The sequence below is a fragment of the Phoca vitulina genome, unplaced genomic scaffold (genome assembly GCF_004348235.1).
Source record: "Phoca vitulina isolate PV1807 unplaced genomic scaffold, GSC_HSeal_1.0 scaffold81, whole genome shotgun sequence".
NCBI lineage: Eukaryota > Metazoa > Chordata > Mammalia > Carnivora > Phocidae > Phoca > Phoca vitulina.
This window is the reverse complement of record NW_022589784.1, coordinates 1,122,804-1,147,321: the sequence shown is the minus strand read 5'-3', so window position 1 is coordinate 1,147,321 and position 24,518 is coordinate 1,122,804. Positions and strand designations below refer to the sequence as shown.

Here is a 24,518-nt window from a genome sequence, read left to right as displayed (position 1 = left end):
CACTCACTCATTCATTCACCCAACATTTGCTCACAGGTGTTGCTATGAAGGGCTCCAGGCCCCAGGCAGAGACGGGAGGCTGGGGCATGGAATCAGGTGCAGGTCCCAGGTCTGTTGGATCAGGAATGCGCCAGAGGGAGGGATCCCAGGACTAAGAGGGAAGGGTGGTGAGGGTGGGAAAGTGCAGAAAAGGTGGGAAAGTACCAACTACCTTCCTAATTTTCACACTTCAGACGGTTTCTAAAAGTGAAAATAGGAAAGACAGCGCTCAATCATCTCTTCTGCCTGCCCGAGTTTGCCCCTTCCCTTGAACCCCACTCAGGGAGGCCCTAGAGTCAGCAGCCCCTCCCGCCCTGGCTCAAGTTGCCCACCTCTGGGGCCTGGCGATGACCCTGCCTTATGGCTGTCTCCCACGCCTGTCACCTTCAGGAAGGCCCCTGGAGCCCTGGCCGCCGGCTGGGTGAGCACACACCGGGCCAGAACCTCGTGGGCTTCCTCTAACGTCCTCCCCAGCCCTGGCCCAAAACTACACCTGCATGAAGGTGCTCATTAAACAGGTACAGGATGAGTGAGGGACAACCCAGGCACACAGCTTAGACCTGTGATCACCTGTGCGGCTTTCCTGTGTTCCTAGCCCCACTCTGGCCCCGTCCAACCATGGCCAGGTCCAATCCACCCTACCGAGACCCTGCTCCTAAATTACAGGTCCATTAGTACTCTGGGCCTGCTGTGCAAGGCCCCGCCCACTGACCCTCCCCAGCCTACCCCTACCTTGACACCCCTCAACTCCTTGCAAAGCCCCAACCCTGGATCTGGGCCCGCCCCTCCTCTGGCTGGCACCGCTGCAGAGACCGCCCCAGGCTCCACCTCTGCCCGGAGCCCCCTACCTGGCCCTCTCCGTAAGGCTCCGCCCCGCCTCGCCCGCCCCTCGGGGCCCGCCCATTTGCAGAACCCCGTCCCCAGGCGGCCCCCGCCCCGGCCAGGCTTACAAAGCCGCCCCGCCCCCTCCGGTACCATCATTTACATAACCCGCCCCCAGGGCTGCCTCCGGCCCCTCGGGCCCGCCCAGCTGTAGAAGGCCCCGCCCCCAGGGCGGCCCCGGCCCCGCCCAGTTTTAGAAGGCCCCGCCCCCAGGGCCGCCCTGGGCCCGCCCCCTCCCGCGCCGCGCGCGTGCCGCCCGTTTCAGGCCGGTTGGCACCGGGCTAACAGCTGCGCCACGTCCGCCTCCCCGGCCACCCGCGGACCGCCCGGCCCGGCCCGCGCAGGTGAGCGGCGGCGCTCCCGCTGCTGTGCGTCCCCGGGCGCCCGCGCACCCTCTCTGGACTCCGCCCAGCCTGAGGGTGTGAGGTCGCGGCGGCCGCGGCGGGCGTCGCTGGAGGTTAGCGCGGGGCGGAGGCCAGTGGGGGAGCCGCAGCGCCCGGGGTCTTGTGGACCCAGGTCTCCCGTCCAGGGGGGCTCCGGCGTCTGGCCACCGCCGCTGCGGGATGCTCGAGGCTTCTGATGAGCTGGACGTGGGAAGGAAGGGGGAGCCAGCACTGGGGGAGGGGGCGTCTTCTGCCCCCACACGAACTGGGAGTGGATTCTGCCCTCCGGCCCCATCTGCCCCCCGCTGGGTCTCCCCGGCCTCTGGGTCCCGCTTGGCTAAGCCTCGCTCACCCCGGGCCTCACTTTTCCTCATTTGGTGAATGGGCACTGGCCCAGCTCGGGCTCCCGGGAGCAGCGGAACCGGCTCTGAGCCAGGTCCTCCCCCTCGGGGCCTGGGGACGCTGTTGACTCGGAGGCCAGCCCTGAAAGTTTGACTTCAGCAGGCAGCCCGGACAGGGAGAGAAGCAGAGGAGAGAGGGGGGATCAGACCTGGGATGGGGGCGCTCCAGGTGGAGGGGGAGCCCAGAGGAGGCACCTGAACGAGCGTGGACGGTCTGAGAAGTATGAGCTGAAACCAGAAGGGTGAGGAGGCACCGGCCGGGCTTTGGGCAGAGCTACTCGCGGTGGAAGAAACAGCCGGTCAGGGCCTCCGGGAGGCGGGGAGCTGCTGCGTGCTTGGGGAGGTGGAGGGTCACATGGGGAGCTGCTGAGGGTCCCCTGGTTAGACTCAAGTTCCTGGCATGGGAGGGCAACAGTCAAGCATGAGCTGGATGGTGGGAGCGTTCCAGGCTTGTAGAAGGCGCGGTGTCTGCCCCCATCTTCCCCATCGCGGTCAGCTGCCCCAGGACCACGCTCAGACCTCTCTGAATAGCTTGACCCTCATATACACCCTTCCAGATCTAACATATAACCGTGGGGCCCCACTTAGTCCGTCAACAAACACTGATGGAGCACCTAAGTGGGCTGAGCATGTGTGTGGTGCAGGGATTGGGGCGGGAGGGGGCGCAGGACGACCAGGGAAGGGGTGGGTGTGGGCATGCCGGGAGAGGTGATGGGGTGGGGAGCAGTGGCCAAGAGGGAACCCTTCCTCCTAGGGGTTGGGCTCTAATGCGGGAAGACGAGGCAGGTTGCTAGCTTGGGGGCCGCTGGATGTGAGGCCGTTGTAGGTTTGGGGGTCAGCCTGGGCCCCACTGGGCCTGAGGACACCCGGAGAAGGACACAGCCAGTGGCTGGTGGTCGTGGGAGGTGACAGTTCAGAGGGCCCACTCTCAGACCGTGAGTACCCAGGTGGGCAGAGAATGGGACGATGGTCCAGCAAGGGCTGGGCCCCTGGTGTGACTTTGGGCCCTCTCCCCTCAGCCCCACCAGCATGGGCAGTCTCTCCTACCGAGAGGACTTCGAGGAGGAGAAGAACACAGGTGCGTGTCCTGAGTCTGGGCGAGGGGGTGAAGGGGCATCACAAAGTGTAGGGGCTGAGGTGGGGGGACTGAGGAGGCTCCCCCAAACCCACACAACAGGCCCAGTGTAGGGCTCTTGTTTGGTTATAAATAGTCCCAAACCTGATGACTGAATGCCAGATTGGGATTCAGGGCCTGCAGCCCATCACCTTGGAGCCCATCACTGGGCCTCAGTTTACCTCCTCTGTAGAATGAATGGGTGTAAATGGGTCTCCCAGAGCCTGTTCTTGTAGCCTAGGTGGTGGCCCAGGGTGGCCCAGGGTGGCCCAGCCTAGGGATTGGCCCAGGCCAGGGCCCACTCCTCGGATTCCCTCTGGCTCCTGGCAAGCTTCCTGGGGGTTCGGGGGGGGAGGCGGGGGCTGCAGGGGCCATCCCGTTTGTTTACCGGCTCCCTGGCCATGCGCTGAGTGTCCCCAGTGCTGGGTCCCCTGGGGGCCCATTAGCCCTCCGCTGGGGTGTCGTTAGCCTGTGTTTGTCCGCGGCCCTGCACGATGCCCTGCTCGCTCTGGCTTCAGCATTCACCTGGGAGGTAAAAGCCAACAGCAGGGCCCACAACAGCCAGTTCAAGAAGAAGAGCTTCCTGTGCTGGCAGAGGCAGAAGTATAAGGTGGGCAGCCCCGGTCTCACGGCTCCAGCCTCCCCCACAGCACCCGCACCCCCACGTTAACCCTGAGGGCTGGAGCCTCGCCACTGTGACGAGTTCGTAAGAACCCTTGAAAGTGCAGTACGTCCATGGGGCTCTACCCCAAACCCATTGCATGTGTCTCACTCTAGGGAATACGGGGGCCGTGGCTCTGCCCCGTGGGTCTTCGCACCCAGTGGGGCTCAGAAATGCCAGCTTAAGGCTTGGCATTCAGCGGGCACTCAGTAAACTCGGGCTCAAGACCTTGCATTCGGCAGGTGTTCAGTCAATGCTGGTGGCAGCCAGAGGGCAGGCAGGGTAGGTGGGGGGGCCCCCTGGCCTGGGCTGCAATGCTGTGCCGGCTTTCATTCCAGAGCAATGTCATCTACACTGCCAAGTACAACGTCTTCTCCTTCTTGCCCTTGAACCTGTGTGAGCAGTTCTGCCGCATCTCCAACCTCTACTTCCTTTTTATCATCATTCTCCAGGTGTGGCAGGGTGGGGGCAGCCCCAGGGGTCAGTCCCCGCTCACGTTGCCTTCTCCAGGGGCCCTCCCTGACATCCCTTGCCCCAGGGTTCTGTAGACCCAGGGCAGTTTAACTGTGCTCTTGTCTGGGTGCTTAGTGGGTCAATGTCTGGCTCCCACACGCATCGCTGGGGCCCTGCTGCCCAGGGCGGGGCCTGGCACAGAGGGGTGCTCAATGTATGTTGAATGATGGAGGTGCATGCACGGCTCGTTCAGGTCCCAGGAGCTGACCCCAGAGGGCAAGGAGGAAGCAGGGGTCAAGAGCATATTCTCAGAACCTGCCGGGCCACTTCCCACTGCCTGGGTGGTCTGGGCATGGGCACCTCCCTCTCTCAGCGGGGGGCAGTTTCCAGAGCACCCTGACCCTCACCCAGCATCTCATTCTGTTCTGAGTAAAGATCCAATAAAAACTTATTGAGCACCTACTGTGTGCGGGTCCTATGCTAGGCATTGGGGACCTGGCAGTGACCTTGACACCTGTTTTCAGGTGGCTTGGGGACTGGTGGGGTGACATCACACCACGTGGTGGGCACCAGTGATGGGGACAGGGACTCCCCACCCAGGCTGGTCTATGGGCCACTGGAGGAGCTGATGGGGAGGAGCAGGGTTACTGGGAGGGGAACAGTGAGCGTGAAGGCCCCGAGGAGGGAACAGCTTGGGCTGAGAGGGCTTCCTGGAGGAGGTGACATGGGAGCTGGGCATGGAGGGGAGGAGGAGTGTGCTGGGGAGAAGTTCTGGAGAAGGACCAGTCCTGAGGTTTGGCCCTGGGCTGAGGTGGTCAGCAGGTGGACCCAGGAAGCCAGGTTGGAAGGCTGGGGGGTGCTTGGTGGGAGGGCAGGGGGAGGCGGTCAGGGTGGTGCCTGGGGGACGGACTGGCATGACCCACCCGCCACGTCAGGGTTTCCCCGAGATCTCCACGCTGCCCTGGTTCAGTCTCTTTGCCCCGCTCATGGGCCTCCTCATCATCCGGGCCACCCGAGACCTGGTGGATGACATCGTAAGTGTGGTTGGGGGTGCGTGGCGCGGGGGCGGGTGTGGGGGGAGGGCACTCACACGGGTGGAAGCAGAATCTGCCTCCTGCTGCTGACGCCGCGCACTCTGGACAGACGCCCGTGTGGACGGCTTGCTCTGCACCTGGGCCCTTACCTGGGGGGCCTGGGGGCCTGGCTGGGGGTGGGGCCGTCCCTCTGACCCGCCCCCCCGTCAGCCCAGGGGCGACACAGAAGTGACAGGATCGTCAACAACAGGCCGTGCCAGATCCTGGTGGGGAGGAGGTGAGGCCCGTGACCCCGAGGGCGGTGGCGGGGGAGGGGGGTGCCACAGGGAGGAGTACCTGGTTGAGTCCCATGGGACCCGGCCTGCCCTTCCTAAGTGGCTACTGTCTCTCAAGCCTGGGATGGGCCCTGCGGTGGGGGCGGGGGCTGAGGGTCTAAAGGGGTGGGGGAGAGGGCCTGGAAGGGACCAGGTAGTGGGGGGTCAGCGAAGGCCGGCCCTCTGGCAGGACTGGGGGCGGGCAGCTGCCGGTGGGAGCCCTGCTCTTTGAGCTGGGGGTGGCCAAGGCTGGGCGTGGAGGGGCCCCCTCTCACACCCGCCACCGCCCCCACCACCGCAGCTTCCTGTGGAAGAAATGGGCGAACCTGCATGTGGGAGACGTGGTGTGTCTGCACAGAGACAACATCGTCCCGGTGAGTGGGCGGGCTCCAGGGGGGGGCGGCTTCCTGCTCCGTTGCCTCTTGCCCCCTGGCAGTGCTGTTTCCTCTGACCCCCTCCCCACCCAGGCCGACCTGCTCTTGCTGGCCAGCTCGGAGCCCAGCAGTCTGTGCTACGTGGAGACCGCAGACATTGATGGGTGAGCAGGGGCTCATCACTAGGGCTTTGGGGCTCTGGGTGCAAGACCTTCCCCAACGGCCGGAGAGTTGGCACGGTGAGCCCACTTGGACGTTCTGGTCATTCGCCCCATGAACACTCGTGGGGCGCCTGCAAGCCGGCAGGGCCAGTAAGATTAGCCCCGAGCAAGGGACCCCCCTTCACGCCGACGTTCCCGGAGGCCCCGGTGTGCTCCGCGTGCGGCCACGCTGAACGCGGGAAGTGAGGCAAGGCCCTGCCCTCTGGGCCTCAGCCTCCCGGTGGGCAGCTGGCACACAGTAGGTGATTAGCCCCCCATCTCATCACCAGGGAGACCAACTTGAAGTTCAGGCAGGCCCCGCTGGTCACCCACCTCGAGCTGACCAATATAAGGAACATGGCTTCCTTCCAAGGTGAGAGGCAGCAGACCCGTTTGCGCCTCCTGGGCCTCCATCTGCCCCTCTGTGCAGTGGGTGCAAAAGTTCCCCACCTTGCTGGGCTTGGGGGACGGCTATGGGGTGTCTAGGGGATGTTGGGGGCCAGGACGGCCTTTAAGAGGTGGGCTTGCCCCGGGCCTGTTTCTCGTCCTCTCAAACGACGCAAGCGCTGGGCGTTCCCTGTTGTCTACAGCACGAAGGGCAGCATTTTATCCGGCATTACGTCCTACTTGTAGCGCACGGCCGCTGAAAGCCAAACACGTTTGGCTGTTTAATCGAAAAGGCAGTCTGTGGACGCGGGCTAACGACCTACGTACGGGTGGCAAAGCCCACGGGACAGGGAGTCCTTGACGTTTCTTATTTTCTGCCTGGAAAGCAAGACATTCCGTAGCTGTGGACACAGTTGGTGTTCGTCGTGCCCCAGGGGAGGCTTGATTTTTTTCCTGGCTTGTTGCAAAGGCACATCACTGCAGTGGGTCCTGGAGCAGAATCTGTGTCCTGTGCTGGTTGCCTGTCTGTCACGATATCCAGGGAAAAGGCTGGCTTGTGTGGAGGGCGGCCGCCGGTCCCGACCCCTCCCTCTAGGCCTCCACCTGCCCCAGCTGCCCCAGGGAGAGCTCCTGCAAGGCGTGGCCCCACCTGGCAGAGGAGGAGCCTGGGCTGGAGAGGTGCCGGGAGGAGCGGGCTTGCCCCTTGGCTCCCCTGCCCCCCCGCCAGGCCTGCCATTTCTACATTGGGACAAACCCAGGCTCTCGGCGCCGGAGCAGGCCTGTGGCCCCCCGGCTCGCTCCCTCCCAGGGCCCCGGCCCACACCTCATTGTCATTTTGACTCCGGCCCGGGCCAGCCTGTGACCCCGAGTGTAGTTTCTCAAACAGAAGTGGGGCTGGAGATACCCACTCACTGTGCGGTGGTGGCAGGAAGAGTGCCCTGCATTTGTCCCCTGTGGTGGCAGGGTGCTGGATGTAGGTGTCCTTTCCTTCTTCCCCTCCTCAAAGGTTTCCTGAGCACCTACTGTATGCCAGGGGCGGGCTGGGCTCTGGGGCCTCAGTGTGACCGAGACGAGGCTGGTGCCTTCTCCCACGGAGCTCACAGACATCAGGGACACCAGCCCCAGTGACATGCCGGGGTCATACCCATGAGCGGGGGCTCCACGGGGAGGGCTTGTCTGAGGAGCCGTGAGGCCAGTGGGGCGGGTGTGGGCCGGGGCAGGCCCCGTGACGGTGGCCCCCTGCTTGGGTGGCCCAGCCCAGCCGAGCCCTTGGCTCCCTGACCGCCCACTGGCCCACAGGCAAGGTGGTGTGCGAGGAGCCCAACAGCCGGATGCACCACTTTGTGGGGTGCTTGGAGTGGGGCGGCAGGAAGCACCCCCTGGACAGTGGCAACGTGCTTCTGCGCGGCTGCAGGGTCCGGAACACGGACACCTGCTACGGGATGGTCATCTATGCTGGTACGGCCACCGGGCTGTGCGGGGGGCGGTGGGGGCTCCGCAGTCACGGGCAGGAGGTCCCCGGCCAGGCCCGGCGGAGCCAGCAAGCACCCTCATTGCGGCTGGAGAAGGGAGTGTCGTGTGCCGGTGGACGGACGTGGGGGCGGCTGGAGGGGAAGGGGGCGGCGAGCAGATGGACGGGCGCAGGGGTGAGTGGACGCAAACCCTGCAGGTTTCGACACCAAGATCATGAAGAACTGCGGCAAGATCCATCTGAAGAGAACCAAGATAGACCATCTGATGAACAGGCTGGTGATGCTGGTGAGGGGCCCCTGCCCTGGGCGCCGGGGAGGGGGCGGGAGGGGGAGGGGACGCCCCTGCTATGCGGGCCGCGCAGCCTGATCCCAGGACAGGCCTGTGGGCCAGAGTCTTCCTGTGAGGTAACAGTCAAGTAGGAATGTCCTTAGGAAGTAAATGTTGATCTGGATGTTCTCCAGACGTGCAGGAGGCAATGAAATGCTCGCCTCCCTTCCATTGACAGTTAATGGTCCTTAACTTTTGGCTTAATTAACTTTATCTCCTTTGAAGTTATCATAATAATAATTTAATAGCAGCCACAAGGCCTGATGAGAGCCGCCTGCAGGCCCCCCTGCACCTCCTTGCATCCCCTGGCCCCAGCCCCCTCTGCTGGGCCCGTGGACAGGGCTGGCTGGGGAGGGGGCCGTCCTCGCGGCCCTGCGGGTGGGTCCCCGGGGTGTCCGTGTGCCGCCCGGGGCTCCCTACCTGCTCCCGCTCCACCGCCACCCTCCCTCCCCGCAGATCTTCGTGTCCCTGGTGCTGATCTCCCTGGCACTGAGCTTCGGCTTTTGGCTCAAGGAGAAGGAGTTCAAGGCCAAGCACCACTACGTGCCCTCCGGGCACCTGCACAGCGTGGCCACCGAGACCTTCCTCATCTTCTGGGGCTTCCTCATCCTGCTGAGCGTCATGGTGCCCATGGCCATGTTCATCATGTGAGTCCGGCCGCCCCACCCCCCGCCCTTCTGTCAGAGTGGGGGCATCGGGCGTGACCGGCGTGCGTTGCAGGGTCGAATTCATCTACCTGGGGAACAGCATGTTCATCAACTGGGATGTGCAGATGTACTCTGCACCGCGGGACGAGCCCGCCAAGGCGCGCAGCACCAGCCTCAACGACCAGCTGGGCCAGGTGGAGTACATCTTCTCGGACAAGACCGGCACCCTCACCCAGAACGTCATGACCTTCAAGAAATGCTGCATCGGGGGTGTCATCTACGGTGGGTCCCCTGCCCCCTGCAGCGCCCAGGAGTCTGCCCTGCCTCCGGGCCGGCGGAGCGTGCTGGGGGCTTCGGGCGGGCAGCTACGGACGCGGGTGTCCGCTGCCCTCACACCTGCCCCACGGCGGGACAGGACTCTTCTTTGGGTTTTCACAAACAAACCTTCCGCGTGGACACTCATCAGCATTTCCAGGTGTCACGAGAGAAGTCTTTCTCGGTTTCCTCCCAGTCGTTTGGAAACCAGAAAGCCACCGTCAGCTCAGAGACCACATAAACAGTGGTGGGCGGGGCCTCATCCGTCCTTGTCGTAAACTAGGGCACGTGGAGACCAGGGGGTGAAAGAGGGCCCGCCCGGGTGGTACGGGGGAGACAGGAATGGGCCCATGCCCTCCTGGAAACTCCACCCCACCCTCAGCCAGGGCCCGAGGGGCGATAGGGAGCAGCGGGGTCTGTGGCGAACAGCATCTACCCCCAGCCGGGTCTTCTGATGTTTCTAGAAGGGCTGAGGACCCAGGTTTTTATGTGGAACCACCAATTTTTCCAAAGTAGGCAGCGAAGTCCAAGTTGTAAGAAGATAACCATGAAGAGATCAAACACAGTGCACGCTCCGTGAGGCTGAGTTCTGCCCTTGGCTGTCCTCTGGGACCCCCAGGAGCTGTGGCTGCCTCTTGGCCTCCTTTGTGCGGAAGGCAGAGCTGAGGCTGGGGGTCCTTGGTTGCTTGGGGTGTCGGGTCCAGAGCCCCAGGCCCAGCTTGTCCGCTGTATCCAGTGGCCCCAGGAAGCCTGACAGTGGGGATTGGGGGCTGTGGGATCCCCGTGGGTCCAGGAGAGCTGAGGCCTGATGGGGGGGGTCTTTCCCCAGGCCCGGATGAAGAGGAGGAGACCCCACGTAAGGTGAGCCCTTGCCACCCTGCAGTGCTGGACAGTGGGGGGCAGGGGCGATCAGGGACGCGCCCACAACCCACCTGCCCCTCACCCCGCCACACAGGAGAACCCCTACCTCTGGAACAAATTTGCCGATGGGAAGTTTCTTTACCGAAACGCGAAGCTCATGTGTGCTGTTCGGGACAATGAGGACAAGATGGTGCGGGAGTTTTGGCGCCTGCTGGCCATCTGCCACACCGTGATGGTGCAGGAGAAGGACAGTGAGTGCGGCCACCCTCGTCCTGCCTGGGAGGGTGCTCAGGCCCCGGGGCCCCTGGCATGCTCCCCTGGCCTTAGAGATTGCCCAGCCCCATCACCAGGGCTCCTCTCACTGTCCCAAGCCCTGCCTCTTCTGGATCTCGGGGTGTCCAGGCCTGTGACTCGAGATCTGTTCTTGCTGGGAGGGAGAGGCCCTTCAGACCGGGGCCCAAGCACCCCCCTTCTTTTACGGGGCTGAGAGGTCATACCAGCCCAGGAGACCACCGTCCCGTAAACGTCTGCTGACTGTCTACTGGGTCCATTTCCTCCCCCGTGCTCTGGAGATGGAAGTGGGACCCGCCATAGATGAGTGGCGGGTCCTGATGGAGGGCAAGCTCCAGGGAAGGCGCCCTCCCACCCCATGGTTCCCTCTCTGACCAGACCAGCTGGTGTACCAGGCCGCATCCCCCGATGAGGAGGCGCTGGTCACGGCGGCCCGGAATTTCGGCTACGTGTTCCTGGCGCGCACACAGGACAGCATCACAGTGATGGAGCTGGGGGAGGAACGGGTGTACCAGGTCTTGGCCATGATGGACTTCAACAGCATACGCAAGCGCATGTCAGTGCTGGGTAAGTGCCCGTGCAGGGGAGAGTGTGGTGGGCCGGCAGGGTAGAGCGTGTGGGCAGCCAGGCCTCTCCCTCTGCAGTCCGCAACCCCGAGGGCTCCATCTACCTCTACACCAAGGGCGCTGACGTGGTCATCTTTGAACGCTTGCGCAAGAAAGGCATGAAAGAGTGGACCACAGAGGAGGCCTTGGCTGTGAGTCCCTGTGGGAGGAGAGGCTGTGGGGGGCAGGGGGCAGGAGGTGAGGGCACAGGGACAGGGAGAGGGGGAAGAGGAGGAGAGTGTGCAGAGAAAGGGCACGCACCAAGGCTGGCCGTGTACAGTTGTCCAGGTTGTGCACTGCACAACCCCCGTGTCTGCGCACGCGCGCACACACACACCAACACACACGGCTGGGAAGGAGCTGAACTCTAAGCTGTATCTGTCCAGAGGGGACATCTTTTTCTAAGTCACACAAGGACACCCTGTGGTTGGACTTTGGCCCTGGACACTGCCCCCCTTCTCCTAGCCAGGCCTGGGTTCTAAGACATGCTCAGCCCTCCTTGCCTCAAGTCTTTTGCTCCATGGGTGATGCCCAAATTCCTCCACCCAGCTGTTGAGGCTCTATCTGTCTGTCTCCTACTGGTCTCTCTAGCCTGGTATCTCCTTGCCCCCAGGGGATTTTCCAGGACCCCAATTTCTGGCTTGCAATTTGCCCCATGCTCAGATGATGCCTCAAGACCTTTGTACATATAACCCCTCTGCTTGGAATGCCTTCCTCCACTCTGTCACTCAGGATCTTCTGGTCCTCAAGCCTCAGATGCAAGATCACCTCCAAGGAGATTTTCCTGCCCCAACCATAACATAGGGCTGTCATGTCATGTCCGGCGTCCTCTCTCTGGCCCAGCCCTGACCCTATAGGGCTTCCTAAGGGCTTTGCTAGGTCTCCAGCATCACCTAGCCCAGGGGCCAATGGGGGTGTTTATGGAAAGAAAGTCCTGCGTCCCTCCACTTGGAGCTTCCCACAGTGCCCTGCTCTGCTGGGAGTGGGGGGTGGTGTGGAACTCTGCTGGAGGAGGGAGTTGGGGGGCCGGCCTCTGATCTCTGACTCTGAGCTGGGGAAATGCATACAGAATAATGACACGGAGCCCAGGAGCTCGGCAAGATGGCTTGGCTCAGCTGCTTTGTAGAACAAATAGGTAAACTGAGGCACAAGAGCAGCGAAGGCCTGTCTGGTTCTTCGGATGTGCAAGGAACCCCTGTTGTGCCCAAGCCCGGCCTTTCAGACCCACCTCCAGTCAAGAACAAAAGCGAGACCTGGGGCTGCCCACTGGGGCAGAAAACCTGGGGCAGGGTGGGGGGTGGGTAGGCAGAAAGTAAGGAGCCATGAGGAGTACCTTCCTTGGGGTGTCCCAGAGGTGAGCGGGTGTTCTCCTGGGTGGCCTGGAGACGGAGTCCCACATGATCCTTCCTGTTCCCGCCCCACCCCCAAGAGGCCCCTTGAGAAGTGAGGCAGAGTGTGGGGTCCAGACATTCCTAAGTCGAGGGACCAGAGGGAGGGTCCGGGGCTGCAGGGGCCCTGACTGGGGAAGGGAGGGTCTTTGGAACAGCTAGAAGTTGCCATGCGAAGCGAAGGGAGGTGTTCCTGGCAGGAAGAAGGGCAGGGGCAGAGGTGTGGAGGCCAGACAGAGCTGAGCATGGTGGGGGGGGGAGCTAGGCGGTGGTCGGGGGTCAAGGTTTGGGGGACCCAAGCGGGGAGAAGGGCTGGAGGAGTGTCAGGGAGGCAGGGTGTTTGGTGACAAGGTGGTGCCAGGGCCCACCCACCCAGCCTTCCGCCGCCAGTCCTTTGCTGAGCAGACCCTGCGGACCCTGTGCCTGGCCTACAAGGAGGTGGACGAGGATGTGTACCAGGAGTGGTGTCAGCGGCACCAGGAGGCCGGCATCCTGCTGCAGAACCGGGCCCACGCCCTGCACCAGGTGTACGAGGAGATGGAGCAGGGCCTCCAGGTGTGCAGAGCCCGGAGGGCGGGGGCCCCGGCCCCCCCCCCCCCCGCCAGGGAGCCGAGTCCCCACTCAGTCTGCCTCCTGCCCCCTGCACCCCACCCCCCAGCTGCTGGGAGTCACGGCCATTGAGGACAGACTCCAGGACGGCGTCTGCGACACGATCAAGTGTCTCAAGCAGGGGAGTATCAAAGTGTGGGTACTCACAGGGGATAAGCAAGGTGGGTCCCAGGGCGGCCACGCCCAGCGCAGAGAGAAGGGGGATGGGTGGGAGAGAGCTCCTCACCTGCCTGTTGCGCCACCAACAGCCTGTCCCACGTGCCTGGGCTCGGCATTGCCCTCCACCTTGCCCCGGGAGGGGAGAAATGGGAACCATTCAAAATGCTGGGGTCTCCCCGCCCCCCGACACCTCCTTGGGGTGGGTTGGCACTGTGCTGAGCACTTCCTGAGCGTTTGGCCCTTGTTACGCCTGTGTGATAGATGGGCCAAGCAGGGCTCCAAGAACTCTGGGGCGCATGCTGGAGGTTGCCCAGGGACTTGGGTCCTGTGAGCCCCGAATCTCCTCCTTTCCCCTGCGGGTTCTTTGGGGCCCCCTGGCCGTGTGTGCCAGCAGGGCTGCGTTAGGACTTACGTGCGCACCAGGCGTATACACACAAAATACTTAAAATGACATTTGCAGCTGACAAATATCCAAGCCGGATTATCTTTTTTCTTTTCTTTTTTTTCTTCCGATTTTAAAAGAAATTAAGTCATTTTTGTGGGTTCTCAGAAGTGCCCATGGGGCCTAGGCATGCCATGTGCAATGACCCCTTGGCCCTGGCCACCAGACTCCCTTCCTCCAAGAGCCTCGCTGGCCAGAGGACCAAAGTGGGGGCCCTTTTGCTCAGAGCTGCCGCCAAAAAATCAGGGCTGACTGTCATTGGCTGGCCCGAGTCACGTGCCTTATTCTGACCCAATCCTCATGGCCAGGGGGCGGGGCATGCTGATGTGATTGTGGGGGCCTGGGTCTACCCAGCAGGGTGGGTGTGGCCCCCGCGGGGGGCGGGGCTGCCGCTGTGTTGAACCGGGCTGGTTTGCAGAGACAGCGGTGAACATCGGTTTTGCGTGCCACCTGCTCTCGGACAGCATGCTCATCCTGGAGGAGACGGAGATAGTGTAAGGGGGGGAGGGGCGGGGCGGGGGAGGGGGGACGGGGGAGGGGAGGGGCGGGGGTTGCACCCATGCTCATTCTGGAGAAGGAGATCGTGTAAGGGGGGGAGGGGCGGGGGGCGGGGTCGCACCCGTGGCCCAAGAGTGGCTCCCGGGGTCTGCAGAGGGCCCTTAGTCTCTGCCTGGCTGGACTCCCACGGCGGGGGGCCAGGTCCAGCCGGGAAGGGGGTGGAGGGAAGCCTGTGCCCGCCGGCGCGGCTGAGCCCCCGCTGGGCCCCCACAGTCGCATCCTGGAAGCCTACTGGGAGACCAACAGCAACGTGCAGGGTGGCAAGGGCCGTCGGAAGAAGCGGTTCCTGCCACAGGTCAAGATGGCCATGGTCATTAGCGGGGAGTTCCTGGTCAGTGTCCGCTCAGGGCCGCCGGCAGAGCCCCTGGTACTGGGGAGGGGGCTGGGAGGAGCAGCAGAGAGATGGTTCTCGGAGGGGCCAGAGCAAGGGAGGGTCGCGGTCAAGTCCAGCCTGGCGCTGGGACGCGAGGCCGGGAGGAGGGCCGGCTGGGGCGCTCCCGGAGCGGAGGCGTGCACGCAGAGTGACGCGCCCCCTGCCCCCGGTGGCCAGGACCAGCTGCTGCTGTCCCTGCGCAAGGAGCCCCGAGCGCTGGTCCACAAGGTGAACAGGGACGCGGACGAGTCCTGGCAGGAGCCCGACGAGCAGAGGACGGACTTCCTGCGGGCGCGGCGCATATCCCTGATGTGGCGGACCCTCGGCATCCAGCTGAGGGGCACGGGCTTGGCGCCGCAGGTCACGGACTCCAACACCAGCGAGAGCCCCGACGTGCGGCGGGAGCGGGCCTTCGTGGAGCTGGCCTCCCAGTGCCAAGCGGTCATCTGCTGCCGGGTGACGCCCAAGCAGAAGGCTTTGATCGTGGCGCTGGTCAAGAAATACCAGCGCGTGGTGACCCTGGCCATCGGGGACGGCGCCAACGACATCAACATGATCAAGAGTGGGTGGTAGGCAGCAGGCGGGGGGGGGGGGGGGCGGCGGGCTGGGGCCGCCCGGGCTGACAGGCTGCGTGTGCCCCGCAGCTGCGGACATCGGCGTGGGGCTGGCGGGGCAGGAGGGCACGCAGGCAGTGCGGAGCAGCGACTACGTGCTGGCCCAGTTCTGCTTCCTGAAGCGGCTGCTGCTGGTGCACGGGCGCTGGTCCTACATGCGGGTCTGCAAGTTCCTGCGCTACTTCATCTACAAGACGGTGGCCTGCATGATGGTCCAGATCTGGTTCGCCTTCTACAGCGGCTTCACCGCCCAGGTGTGCTTTCCATAGCCTCCGCCAGCGCGGCGGCCACTCCCAGCCTCCGTGCCCAGCATTCTCAGGGATATTTGGCAAACTGGAGCTCTGAAGTGAGGGCAGGGCAGATGCTCCGATGTCCATCCTTCCAGTGGGCAAGAGGGGAGAGCTAGGACCCCAGAGAAGAGAAGAGTGTGGGGGCTGGGTCCCTGACTACAAGGCTCTAGGCAGTATCATGGCGAAGATGAGAGGTGCTCTCTTGAGCTTTAAAAGGGTCCCAGGCCCTGATTTTTCCCTGCGGAAGGAAATCGTCTGCGAATAGCCAGCTGTGAGAGGGAGTGAGCTCCCTGTCACTGAAACCCAGGGGTTTGAGGGGGAGCTTTACAGAGGCACCCTAGATAAATATATATTGTTTGTTCATTTTACTTTTTATTTATAGATATTTTTCAGATGTTTCTGTAAGTGGAATTGTTTTCTTAATTTGCTTCGGGGATTGTTCCTTGCTGGTGTATAGAAACACGAGTGAGTTTTTGATTTTCGGTCTGTGCCCTGTAACTTTGCTGAATCTGTTTATTGGCTCTAGTAGCTTTCTTGTGGATCCTTTTGGGATTTTTCTGCATATAGAATTATGTCCTCTGCAAATAGAGATAGGTTTACTTCTTCCTTTTCTATTTGAATAGCATTTATTTCCTTTTCTTTCCTAATCGCTCTGGCTAGGACTTCCAGTGCAATGTTGAATAACAGTGTTGAAAGCAGGCTTCCTGTTTTGTTCTGGATCTTCGCAGGACAGCGTTTAGGTGTTTGGTTTTTTTCCCCCCACATTTGTTAACTGGAAGAACTGTTGCTTCTCCTCTGTTTATTTATTCAGTATTTACTTCTATCAGGGTAGACTCATGGGTATTTATTTTACTGTATACTTTGTTGCTCAGATTGTCCCTGATTTGTCCCGTTGACATGTGCCTGCCCCCCTCTGAGTACACCCCCACCTTCTGGTGCCGTAGGAGGCTCCGCGCTCGTTTTGGATTTCCCTGCTGCGGCTCTGGAATCAGCCATTCCCGTAAGGAGTCCTGGCTCTTGGTAGTTAGACGCCAAGCTCTAAGTGCCAGGTGTGCTCGCAGGGACTGGGATGCCAGCGGATCCCTCTCTCAGTTGACAAGAGCGGCAAAGTGTACACGTATTGACCCCGTAGAGACACACACTGGATCTGTCTTGTCCGTATCTGTCCAGCCTCGTCTCTATGTTTGTGTATATTAAAAACTATGAGTTCACAGCAGTCCAGCTGATTCCAGTCCCACGGGACAAGGCTCAGCTTAGCCTTTTCCATGTACTCATTTGTGAGTCTTTTCTCCAACAGTGAGAAACTTCATTCTTGTAAAATTTCTTATTTTTAACTTTTTTGTTCAATACCAGAATGCACATAAGGTGGTTTTCAGAGCTGATGCTCATGTTCTGTTAACTGGATTGGATTCATCATCAGGAGAGCTACTTGTCCGTGAGGGCTCTTCCACATAGTGATCCCCCTAAACCTAAAATGACCCAAACCCCCCACATCCTCTAGCCATTTTCCCTCCTATATTTCTACATTGAAGCCATCCCATTAAAACAAGGACTCAGAGGTGCAGTTTTGCAATAATTGGACCCCGCTTTTCCTCTCTGCCTTTTATCTTCCAGCCTTCATCAAGCCTCATGTAGCCCAACCCTGGTTTAGCACCAACCTTCATTATAACTTGACCTCCCAGCTCACCTGGAAGCCTCCCCAGGGGTCCAGCTAGTTTGGGCGGGTCTCCTTGGGTAAAGACTTGTTTCTCTCTCTGGCCACTGGCCGGCTGAAGGCTGACCGTGTCCCCCCTCCATCTCCTCCCCACCAGCCTCTGTATGAAGGCTGGTTCCTGGCCCTCTTCAACCTGTTCTACAGCACACTCCCCGTTCTCTACATTGGTCTCTTTGAGCAGGTGAGCAGATCCAGGCCTTGTCTCCTCCTTCCCTGGAGATGCTCCCATATCTGCCCTGCAATTCCCCCCCCGGGGGCCTGGCACGGGGTGGGGCTGTCCCCAACTCCCCACCTGGTTCCAAGAGCCTGCCACTCCCCCCCCATGCCCCACCCCCAGGACGTGAGTGCCGAGCGGAGCCTGGAGCTGCCCGGGCTGTATATCGCAGGCCAGAAGGACGAACTCTTTAACTACTGGGTCGTTCTCCAGGCCCTCGCCCACGGCACAGTCACCTCCCTGGTCAACTTCTTCGTGACCCTGTGGGTCAGCCACGACTTGGCCGGGCCTGTCAGCTTCAGCGATTATCAGTCTTTCGCTGTGGTCGTGGCCATGTCGGGCCTGCTGTCCATCACCATGGAGGTAGGCAGGGCCGCCAGCCTGTCGCACCCCAGGGGGGCCTTGGACACGAGCCACTGAGGTGTCCCCGCTCAGTGACCCTGCCAGGGGGCCTTAGCAGGTGGCCTTCGTGGACCCTGGGGACTCAGCCCCCACCCACTTCCATGGAGCCCTGCCCCGGGGTTCCTGGCACCACGCTGGCCTAATGCTCCCTCCCCTCTTCAGGTCATACTCATCATCAGGTACTGGACGGTCCTGTCCGTGCTGGCCATTTTCCTCAGTCTCTGCTTCTATGTGGTTGCAACTTGGGCCAGCCAGAGTTTCTGGCTCTTCCAAATCTCACCCAAGACCTTCCCATTTCTGTGTGAGCCCCCAGCAGGGAGCGGGGTGGCGGGCCCCGGAGAGGGGTGTATCCACGCCCGAGTGCCCGCGGTGCCCCCTCCGAGCCTCTGTGTTCTCAGCCGTGCAGGGGTGCCATGCAGGGGGGTTGGTGCCTTCTGGGCATCTGCACAAAGGTGTCCTGGGGGCAGAGGGAGAGGTGGGAGGTCGGGTGTCAGGAGGAGGGGGCACCCAGCAGGCTCTGGGGAGGCTCCACCTGGGGCCGGGCTGTGACCCTGACCCGTCACTAGATGCTGACCGTAACGTGCTGTCACACCCCTCCATCCTGCTGGTCATCCTGCTGAATGTGTCACTAAACACCCTGCCCACACTGGCCCTGCGTGTCATTTGCCAAGCCCTCAAGAAGGCAGGCCCCGAGGTGAGGGGGCTGGGGTCCCCATCGCACACTCCTGGGACCCCCTCAGCCGGAGCCTGTGCAGGGAGCAGAAACTCCAAGACACAGGGCTGGGGGTGGGAGGAATGGAGACCCAGGCACACACAGTGCCCTCAGGGGGACCAAATAACAGGCCCCAGGATCCACCCCCAGATGTTTGGGGCTTGGGGGTCCAGATGACAGAGCAACTTGGGAATGGTTTAGGGAAGCGAAGGGACTTAGAAGCACCCCAAGTGTCCATTGAAGGATGAACCGGTAAACACAGTGCGGTCCATCCCCACGCGGGAACACGCTCCAGCCTCAGGAAGGAAGGGACCCCGGCACCTGCCACGACGTGGGGGGACCTTGGGGAGACCGGGCTCAGTGAGAGGAGCCAGACCCAGAAGGACACATCCTGCAGGACCCCACTCCCAGGAGGTCCCCAGAGGAGTCCCGTCCAGACAGAAAGGAGAGGGTGGGAGCCGGGGCTGGGGCAGGGGGTGGGGAGTCCGTGCTTCGTGGGGACAGAGTCTCCGTGTGGGGAGATGGAACGTTCTGGAGATGGAGGGTGGGGGTGGTCGCAGGACAGGGTGAGTGTGCTTCATGACGCTGAGCTGTGTGCTTAGAGATGATTAATACGGTACATTTTGTGTTATGCATATTTTGCTACAATGAAAAAAACCCAAACCTAGAAGGGAGGGTTGCAGCTGGGATGGGCCCTAGAATTGACTGGAATAATGGACCAAGACATGGCCAGAAACCTGCCACCTTCTGCCCCGCGGGCTGGACACACGGCTGTCCAGGTGCGCCTGGCCTGGCTTTGCCACCAGAGGGCACCCAAGGCCCCTGGTGGCTGGTCGGGGTTAGGTCCCGGGGAAGGACTCATGGGTTGGTCCAAAATCAGTCTCAGAGAGGACTCTTAATTGGCTCAACTCGGGTAGGGAAGGGTCAGTCGGTGGTGGCCAAGGAAGGGCTCTGAGTGGTGCCCGCTGGGGGCAGGTGAGCCGGGAGCAGCCAGCGGGGCGCCGCGGGAGCCTGGTGACCTTGGCTGTCCTCTGCTCTGCAGCAGGAGGAGGAGGCCCCGAGTGAGGAGGTGATCACGGGGGAGCCCGGGCGTTACCTGCACCGGGGGTCGCGCGGCCGGCGCTCCAGCTATGCCTTCTCCCACCACGAGGGCTACGCGGACCTCATCACTCAGGGCACCATCCTGCGGAAGGCGCCGGGGGTCAACAGCGACATGCTGGTTGACCAAACAATCCCATCTGAAGAGGAGCTGTCCCCAGGCATGAAGGAGTCGTTCCGGTTCTCCAGGAAGCTGTCCCTGCTGGGGAAGAAGAGGCACCCGCACCAGGGCAACGCGTCCTCGGGGGAGACGTCGCCGGTCCGCGCGGTGAGCTCGACGGCCCCGGCGGGCAGGCCGTGCTTCCCCGGCAAACGCGCGGCCGCCCCCGAGAACTGCCCGTCCGGGCACAGCCAGCCGGCGCCGCCGCGGGACCAGCGCGCCGCGTGGAGGTCCGCGCTCCGTTCCTGGAGGAGCCGGCCCTGCGGGCGGCAGGAGTCGCTGCAGCCGCCCGGGGAGCGCACGGCGCCGCCGCGCAGCCAGACCCTCCCGGCCGTGGGGCCGCCCGCACCCGCAGCCCCGGGAGCGTCCTCCGCGGACGCGCCCTGCCGCTCGGGCAGGAGGCTGTCGTCCCTGTAGTGGCCGCCGGTGCCCCGGGGCCGTGCACCTGCTCGCACGGGGCCGCCCCCGGAAGACGAGGCTCGGCGTCCTCTTCTTTGGCGAATAAACCGGGGTCCACCCTCCCCCCCGGGCTCCTCGAGGCTCCTTCTTTTCCTAAACTGGGGCTGTCCTCGGTTCAGAAACCCGCACACTGACCTCTAGTGACCGGGCGCGGGATTCGCAGGAAGAGCCCCCGGCCCGGCCCCCAGCCCTTCTTCAGCCCGCGCCGGCTCCCGGGGGCTCCCGGGGGCTCCCGGGGGCCCTCCCAGGGCACGAGGTCAGGTCCAGCCCTGGGCCCTGCAGCCTCGTCCCCGACCACGCTGCCCCGGTGGCTTCCCCTCAAAGGAGCCACCTTCCGCTCCAGGCGACTCCCCCCGCCTCCCGGCGCCCCATTCCTGCCCCCCTGCACCGCCCCCCTTCCGCCAGCACACAAGTCCAGGTGAATGAGTAGAAAATAATTTATTGGAGAAAAACAAAACAACAAATCCAGCACAGCAATGGTTAACAATGACGATTTTTTTTTTTTTAACTTTTAAGCCTGTCACCTGAGGGTGGGAAGGCGAGGGCTTCTGTGCCCTCTAGCATTTGGGGGGGTATCTCCCCAGAAAGCAGCCCTAGTGTTTAGTCTTGGTTAAACACTCAGGGCCACACGGCCACGTGGCCCTCCCTCATCCCTGGCTGCAGAGAATCCCCCCAAAGACCAGCCCTTGGGGGGCATGCCAGGGCCACAGCGGGGAGCCCAGGGATCTGGGGGGGGCGCTGGTGCGGCTCACACTGCTTTGGTTCCAGAAGTGGAATGGCCCAAATCCCAGGCAGTGCTGGGCTGGATGGGGGGGGGGAGGTCCTGGAACATGCCTCCCCCCTCCCCTCCCCCCACCCGCCCTCCAGTCTGGGTCCTCCTTCCTTAAGGGTGAGGGGCTCCTTCTACTACCCCAACCCCCCCCTTCCTGGGACCAGTCTTGGAAGCTCCCACTAGTGGGAGCTCAGCAGAAGTGCAGTCAGAGGTGGGGATACTGCCCCAGAGCCCCCTTTCATGGATAGTTTTGGGGAGCTCTCTGTTCTCTAGGGTCCTGACATGGGCTGGGAGGGAGGGCTCCACAGATGTGCACCCCCCCGCCCTACATCCCAGGCCAAAGGGTAACACATCCAGCCCAGGGCCAGGGAGGCTGAGGGTATGGGTGGAGTCTGGCTGAGTGCCTGCCTGGGGCTGGGGGTGTCTCAGGAGGGCCCTTGGGATCTCGGGAAGTTGGGGTACACCCTGGCCCCCACCACCCTGGGCGACAAGACTCGAATTGGCTGATTGTCTCTCTCCTCTGAACAAGACACTTGGGAATTCATGCTCGCGTGAAACCAGCTGGGTGGGGGTGGAGGGTCCGAGGTGGCAGCAACACCCACTTGCACCCAAGAACCAGGAGCAGGAGGCCCAGGATCCCCCACCCGGTTGGCACAGGCAGGTGGTGTGTGGGCACCGGGGGGTCTGGGTGCGGAGTCTGGGTCTGGGTCTGGGTGCGGAGGCCCTGCGGCCTCCTCCACCTTCCTGGCAGCCCGAGGCCTCGTCCCCCTCCCGCCGCCGGACACAGATCCTTAGAAAGGGGGGGAAGGAACACAGAGCAGGGAGAAGGAGCACCGACGGAACTCAGGCATGAAACACAACCATGCGACACGGAACCCCGGGGCTCTGACCCGGCCCGTCCCACCCCACCCCCCGCCCCACCCACCTAGCACATTAGTCATGCATCAAATCAAATTCCATTGTCTTTTTTTTTTTTTTGATTTTTCTTACTTTTTTTTCTTAAATTACATTTGAACACAGAACACACAGAATAATAAATACTCTTATAAGACATGACTCCAAAAAACGAGGAACAGAACACGCCAGAGAACAGAAAGGTACACTCTCTCTCTCTCTTCCTGTCTTTCCTAAAGGACTCGTTTGAGTAAGAAATCTGTAAACGCCGGTCCCGCGCGCCCCACCTCTCGCCCCCGCTGCCGTGCCCTTGGCCTCTGTCCACCCGGTTCTCACTGCCCTGACATTCAATATGTCTCCCACGGAACTCTTCAAAGAAATGACATACCATCGTCTGCAAAATTATAATTTAACGGTATAAAGCTTCAAGTCACGTATTCCAAAAACTAGCTAAGGATTTTTTTTATCACATAAACTATACATTAAATATTTTGAGGTATTTCAGAGAAAATTGTCAAAGGCTCGAAGGAGCTGTGCCAGAGGTGTCATTCCCCGCATGGAGAATGGTCTTTGGTATGTGACAACCAGCCGGGTGTCAGGGAGAGCGGGGTGGGGCCGGGGGGCGCTGGGGGGACCTGGGGGTCAGGGCCCCTGGAGGGGCTGGACTGGAGCTGGTGTGGGTGTGTGTGAGTGTTTGAAAGGGACCCCGGAATCCAGGGATGCTTCTGTGACCCGGGCTGGTCGTGCTTGACCCGATCTGATCACAGGTCACCATAGCTAGAAACTTCCACAACCAGAACGGTCCCAAGCCAATTCCTAACTATCCATCAGGGGACAGAACAGAGATCTCTGGCCTCTGATCCTTGGACCTTAAATGCTGGGAAGAGCAAGTGACTTACCCAGCATGGGGTGTCCCAGAAGCCCTGTCCCCTGCAAGCAGGCACCCCGTCCAATGGGGCCACGTGACAGTGAGAGGTGGAAGGAAGGGGTCTGGCCACCCAGACTCCAGCGCCCAGGACCACCCCAGAAAGGACAGCAGGGCGTGTGTGTGTGGGGGGGGGGAGGTTGGTTGCTGAGCGGGAACAGGAACTCTTAGGATTCTGCCCTAACACCCAAAGGTTCTAGAAGCATCACTCAGATCGGTTGCTTAAAAAGCTGGGAGAATAGCGAGTCGATAAGGACAAGAGAACATTTCACACACATCTTTGGTTCCAGAAAAAGGCACTCATCGACCTCAGTATCCTCTCTCCCTCCCTCTCCTTCACTTCTCCCTCTCTCTCTCCCCGTCTCTCTCTTCCTCTCTCCCTCTCTCTCTCACTCTCTCTGTCCCTCCCACCCCTCCCTCCTCTCTCTCTCTCTTCTCCCTCCTTCCCTCTCTCTCTCTGTCTCTCTCTCTGTCTCTCTCTCTCTGTCGTTGCTGGGGAGCGGGGCACACCTGGAGGGCAGGGCCGGGCAGGCCCTGGGCCACACCTGGTCCCAGGCGAGGGAATTCCAGCATCCAGCACAGGTCCTTGGGGGGAATCTTTGGTATCAGGCGTGATTTATCCAATCACAGACAAGAACGTTTGAGTGAGGTAGCCTTTACCTGGGGGAGGGGGAGAGGCATTTCACTAGAAATGTCTTTTGCATTCTCAAGGGGGGGAGGGGGTGACTACCTCCCTGGGAGGCAGTGGATGGGCGGGGTTTTGGGGGGTGAGTTTCCTTCTAGCCTCCAGATCTTGAACCGTGGGGAGGGGGGGTTCTCAGGATCCAGCTGCCGGCCAGCCTTGGAGGTCACCTTGGAGGTCACCAGGAAGGGAAGAGAGACGAGCAGGGGGGTGTGGGGGGTGCTCATCTTCATTTCTGACCCTTCCTTCTCCCTCGTCAATTTTTTTTTTTTTTTTTTTGGCAAAAAATGGAGCAAGCAGATTCCACCTTCTTCAGCATCTTCTTTATCCCTTTGGAGAGAGAGTTGCAAGCACAGGCTCGCCCCCTGCCTCCCCTTCAGGCCCAGCGCGGCAGCCCTGAGCGCTGGGAGGTGGTGGGTGAGTTCCAGAAGGTTCCACGCAGGTGGCCACGCCATGGCCCCAGCACGCAGGGATTCCGGGTGGGCTCCCACGCTCTCTCTGTGCTGGTTTCTCCTCGTGGAATCTGGATGGGTTTTTTGGTTTTGTTTTTTCTGTTTCCCGGGGTCTGTCTCTCCCTGTGTGTCATCAAGGTGCCTAAAGGTAAAGTGAACTGACAGGGGGCGCCGGGAAGGAGGCGTCTGGAATGTACCCGCATGTTCGAGCTTGCCGCCCCCTCCAGTCTGGGGCGGGCTGGGGGAGGCTGCCCGCCTGGGGGCGCCGGCCGGCTCCGCTGCGACCCCTCCCCAGACGTTAAGGCAGGCGATTCTTGGCACAAGGAACCCTGGTGGCCGGGGGGCAGCTGGGTTCTCGGCTGTGGGGCGGTTCTGCCGGCGGAGGGGCTGGTCTTGGTGCGGATGGGGCGCTGCAAGGACCCCCAGCCCGACGGGGGTTTTTGGCGACTTTGGAAGGGGGGGACCGCTGGGGAGGAGGGCTCCTCCGGCCTCCCTCCGTGGGGGCGGGGGCTGGCGAAGGAGGGGTTATTCTCAAAATTCCTTCTAATACCCGGTTTATATTTCTAGTATGTGCTTCTTGACCCGCTTTCGGGGACGACGCGGGAGCCCTGGTTTTGCCCGAGGCCCTCTGGGCGTCCTGAACGGAGGGAGGCGGGGAGCCCCTTCTGCCACCCCCTCCCCTCTGGGGGGTGGAGGGCTCCCTTTGGCCTGGAGCGGACGGGGTGGGGAGGAGGGGCCCTTCTTGTGCACTGGGCTGGGGGGGACGGGCTGCACCCCTCCAGCGCCCCCCCCGGGGCGGGACCGGGCCGGCGGGGCGGGGCGGGGGGGGCGGGGCGGGGC

The 24,518-nt window shown here is 62.0% G+C and overlaps 1 protein-coding gene across 1 annotated transcript; it reads left to right on the top strand.

The window, feature by feature from the left end:
• The first annotated feature begins 1,685 nt into the window (after positions 1-1,685).
• ATP8B3 (ATPase phospholipid transporting 8B3) lies at positions 1,686-19,911 on the top strand. Its single transcript, XM_032394559.1, is given in 29 exon segments — positions 1,686-1,743; positions 1,746-1,947; positions 2,725-2,783; positions 3,338-3,429; positions 3,819-3,932; positions 4,869-4,967; positions 5,183-5,244; positions 5,583-5,655; positions 5,749-5,819; positions 6,146-6,228; positions 7,542-7,700; positions 7,912-8,000; positions 8,499-8,689; positions 8,763-8,971; positions 9,834-9,865; positions 9,960-10,120; positions 10,500-10,723; positions 10,801-10,913; positions 12,540-12,674; positions 12,808-12,919; positions 13,778-13,853; positions 14,131-14,248; positions 14,468-14,852; positions 14,935-15,158; positions 17,006-17,089; positions 17,246-17,485; positions 17,687-17,825; positions 18,091-18,218; positions 19,279-19,911. Coding segments are annotated over 29 exon segments (4,365 nt in total).
• The last annotated feature ends 4,607 nt before the right edge of the window (positions 19,912-24,518 follow it).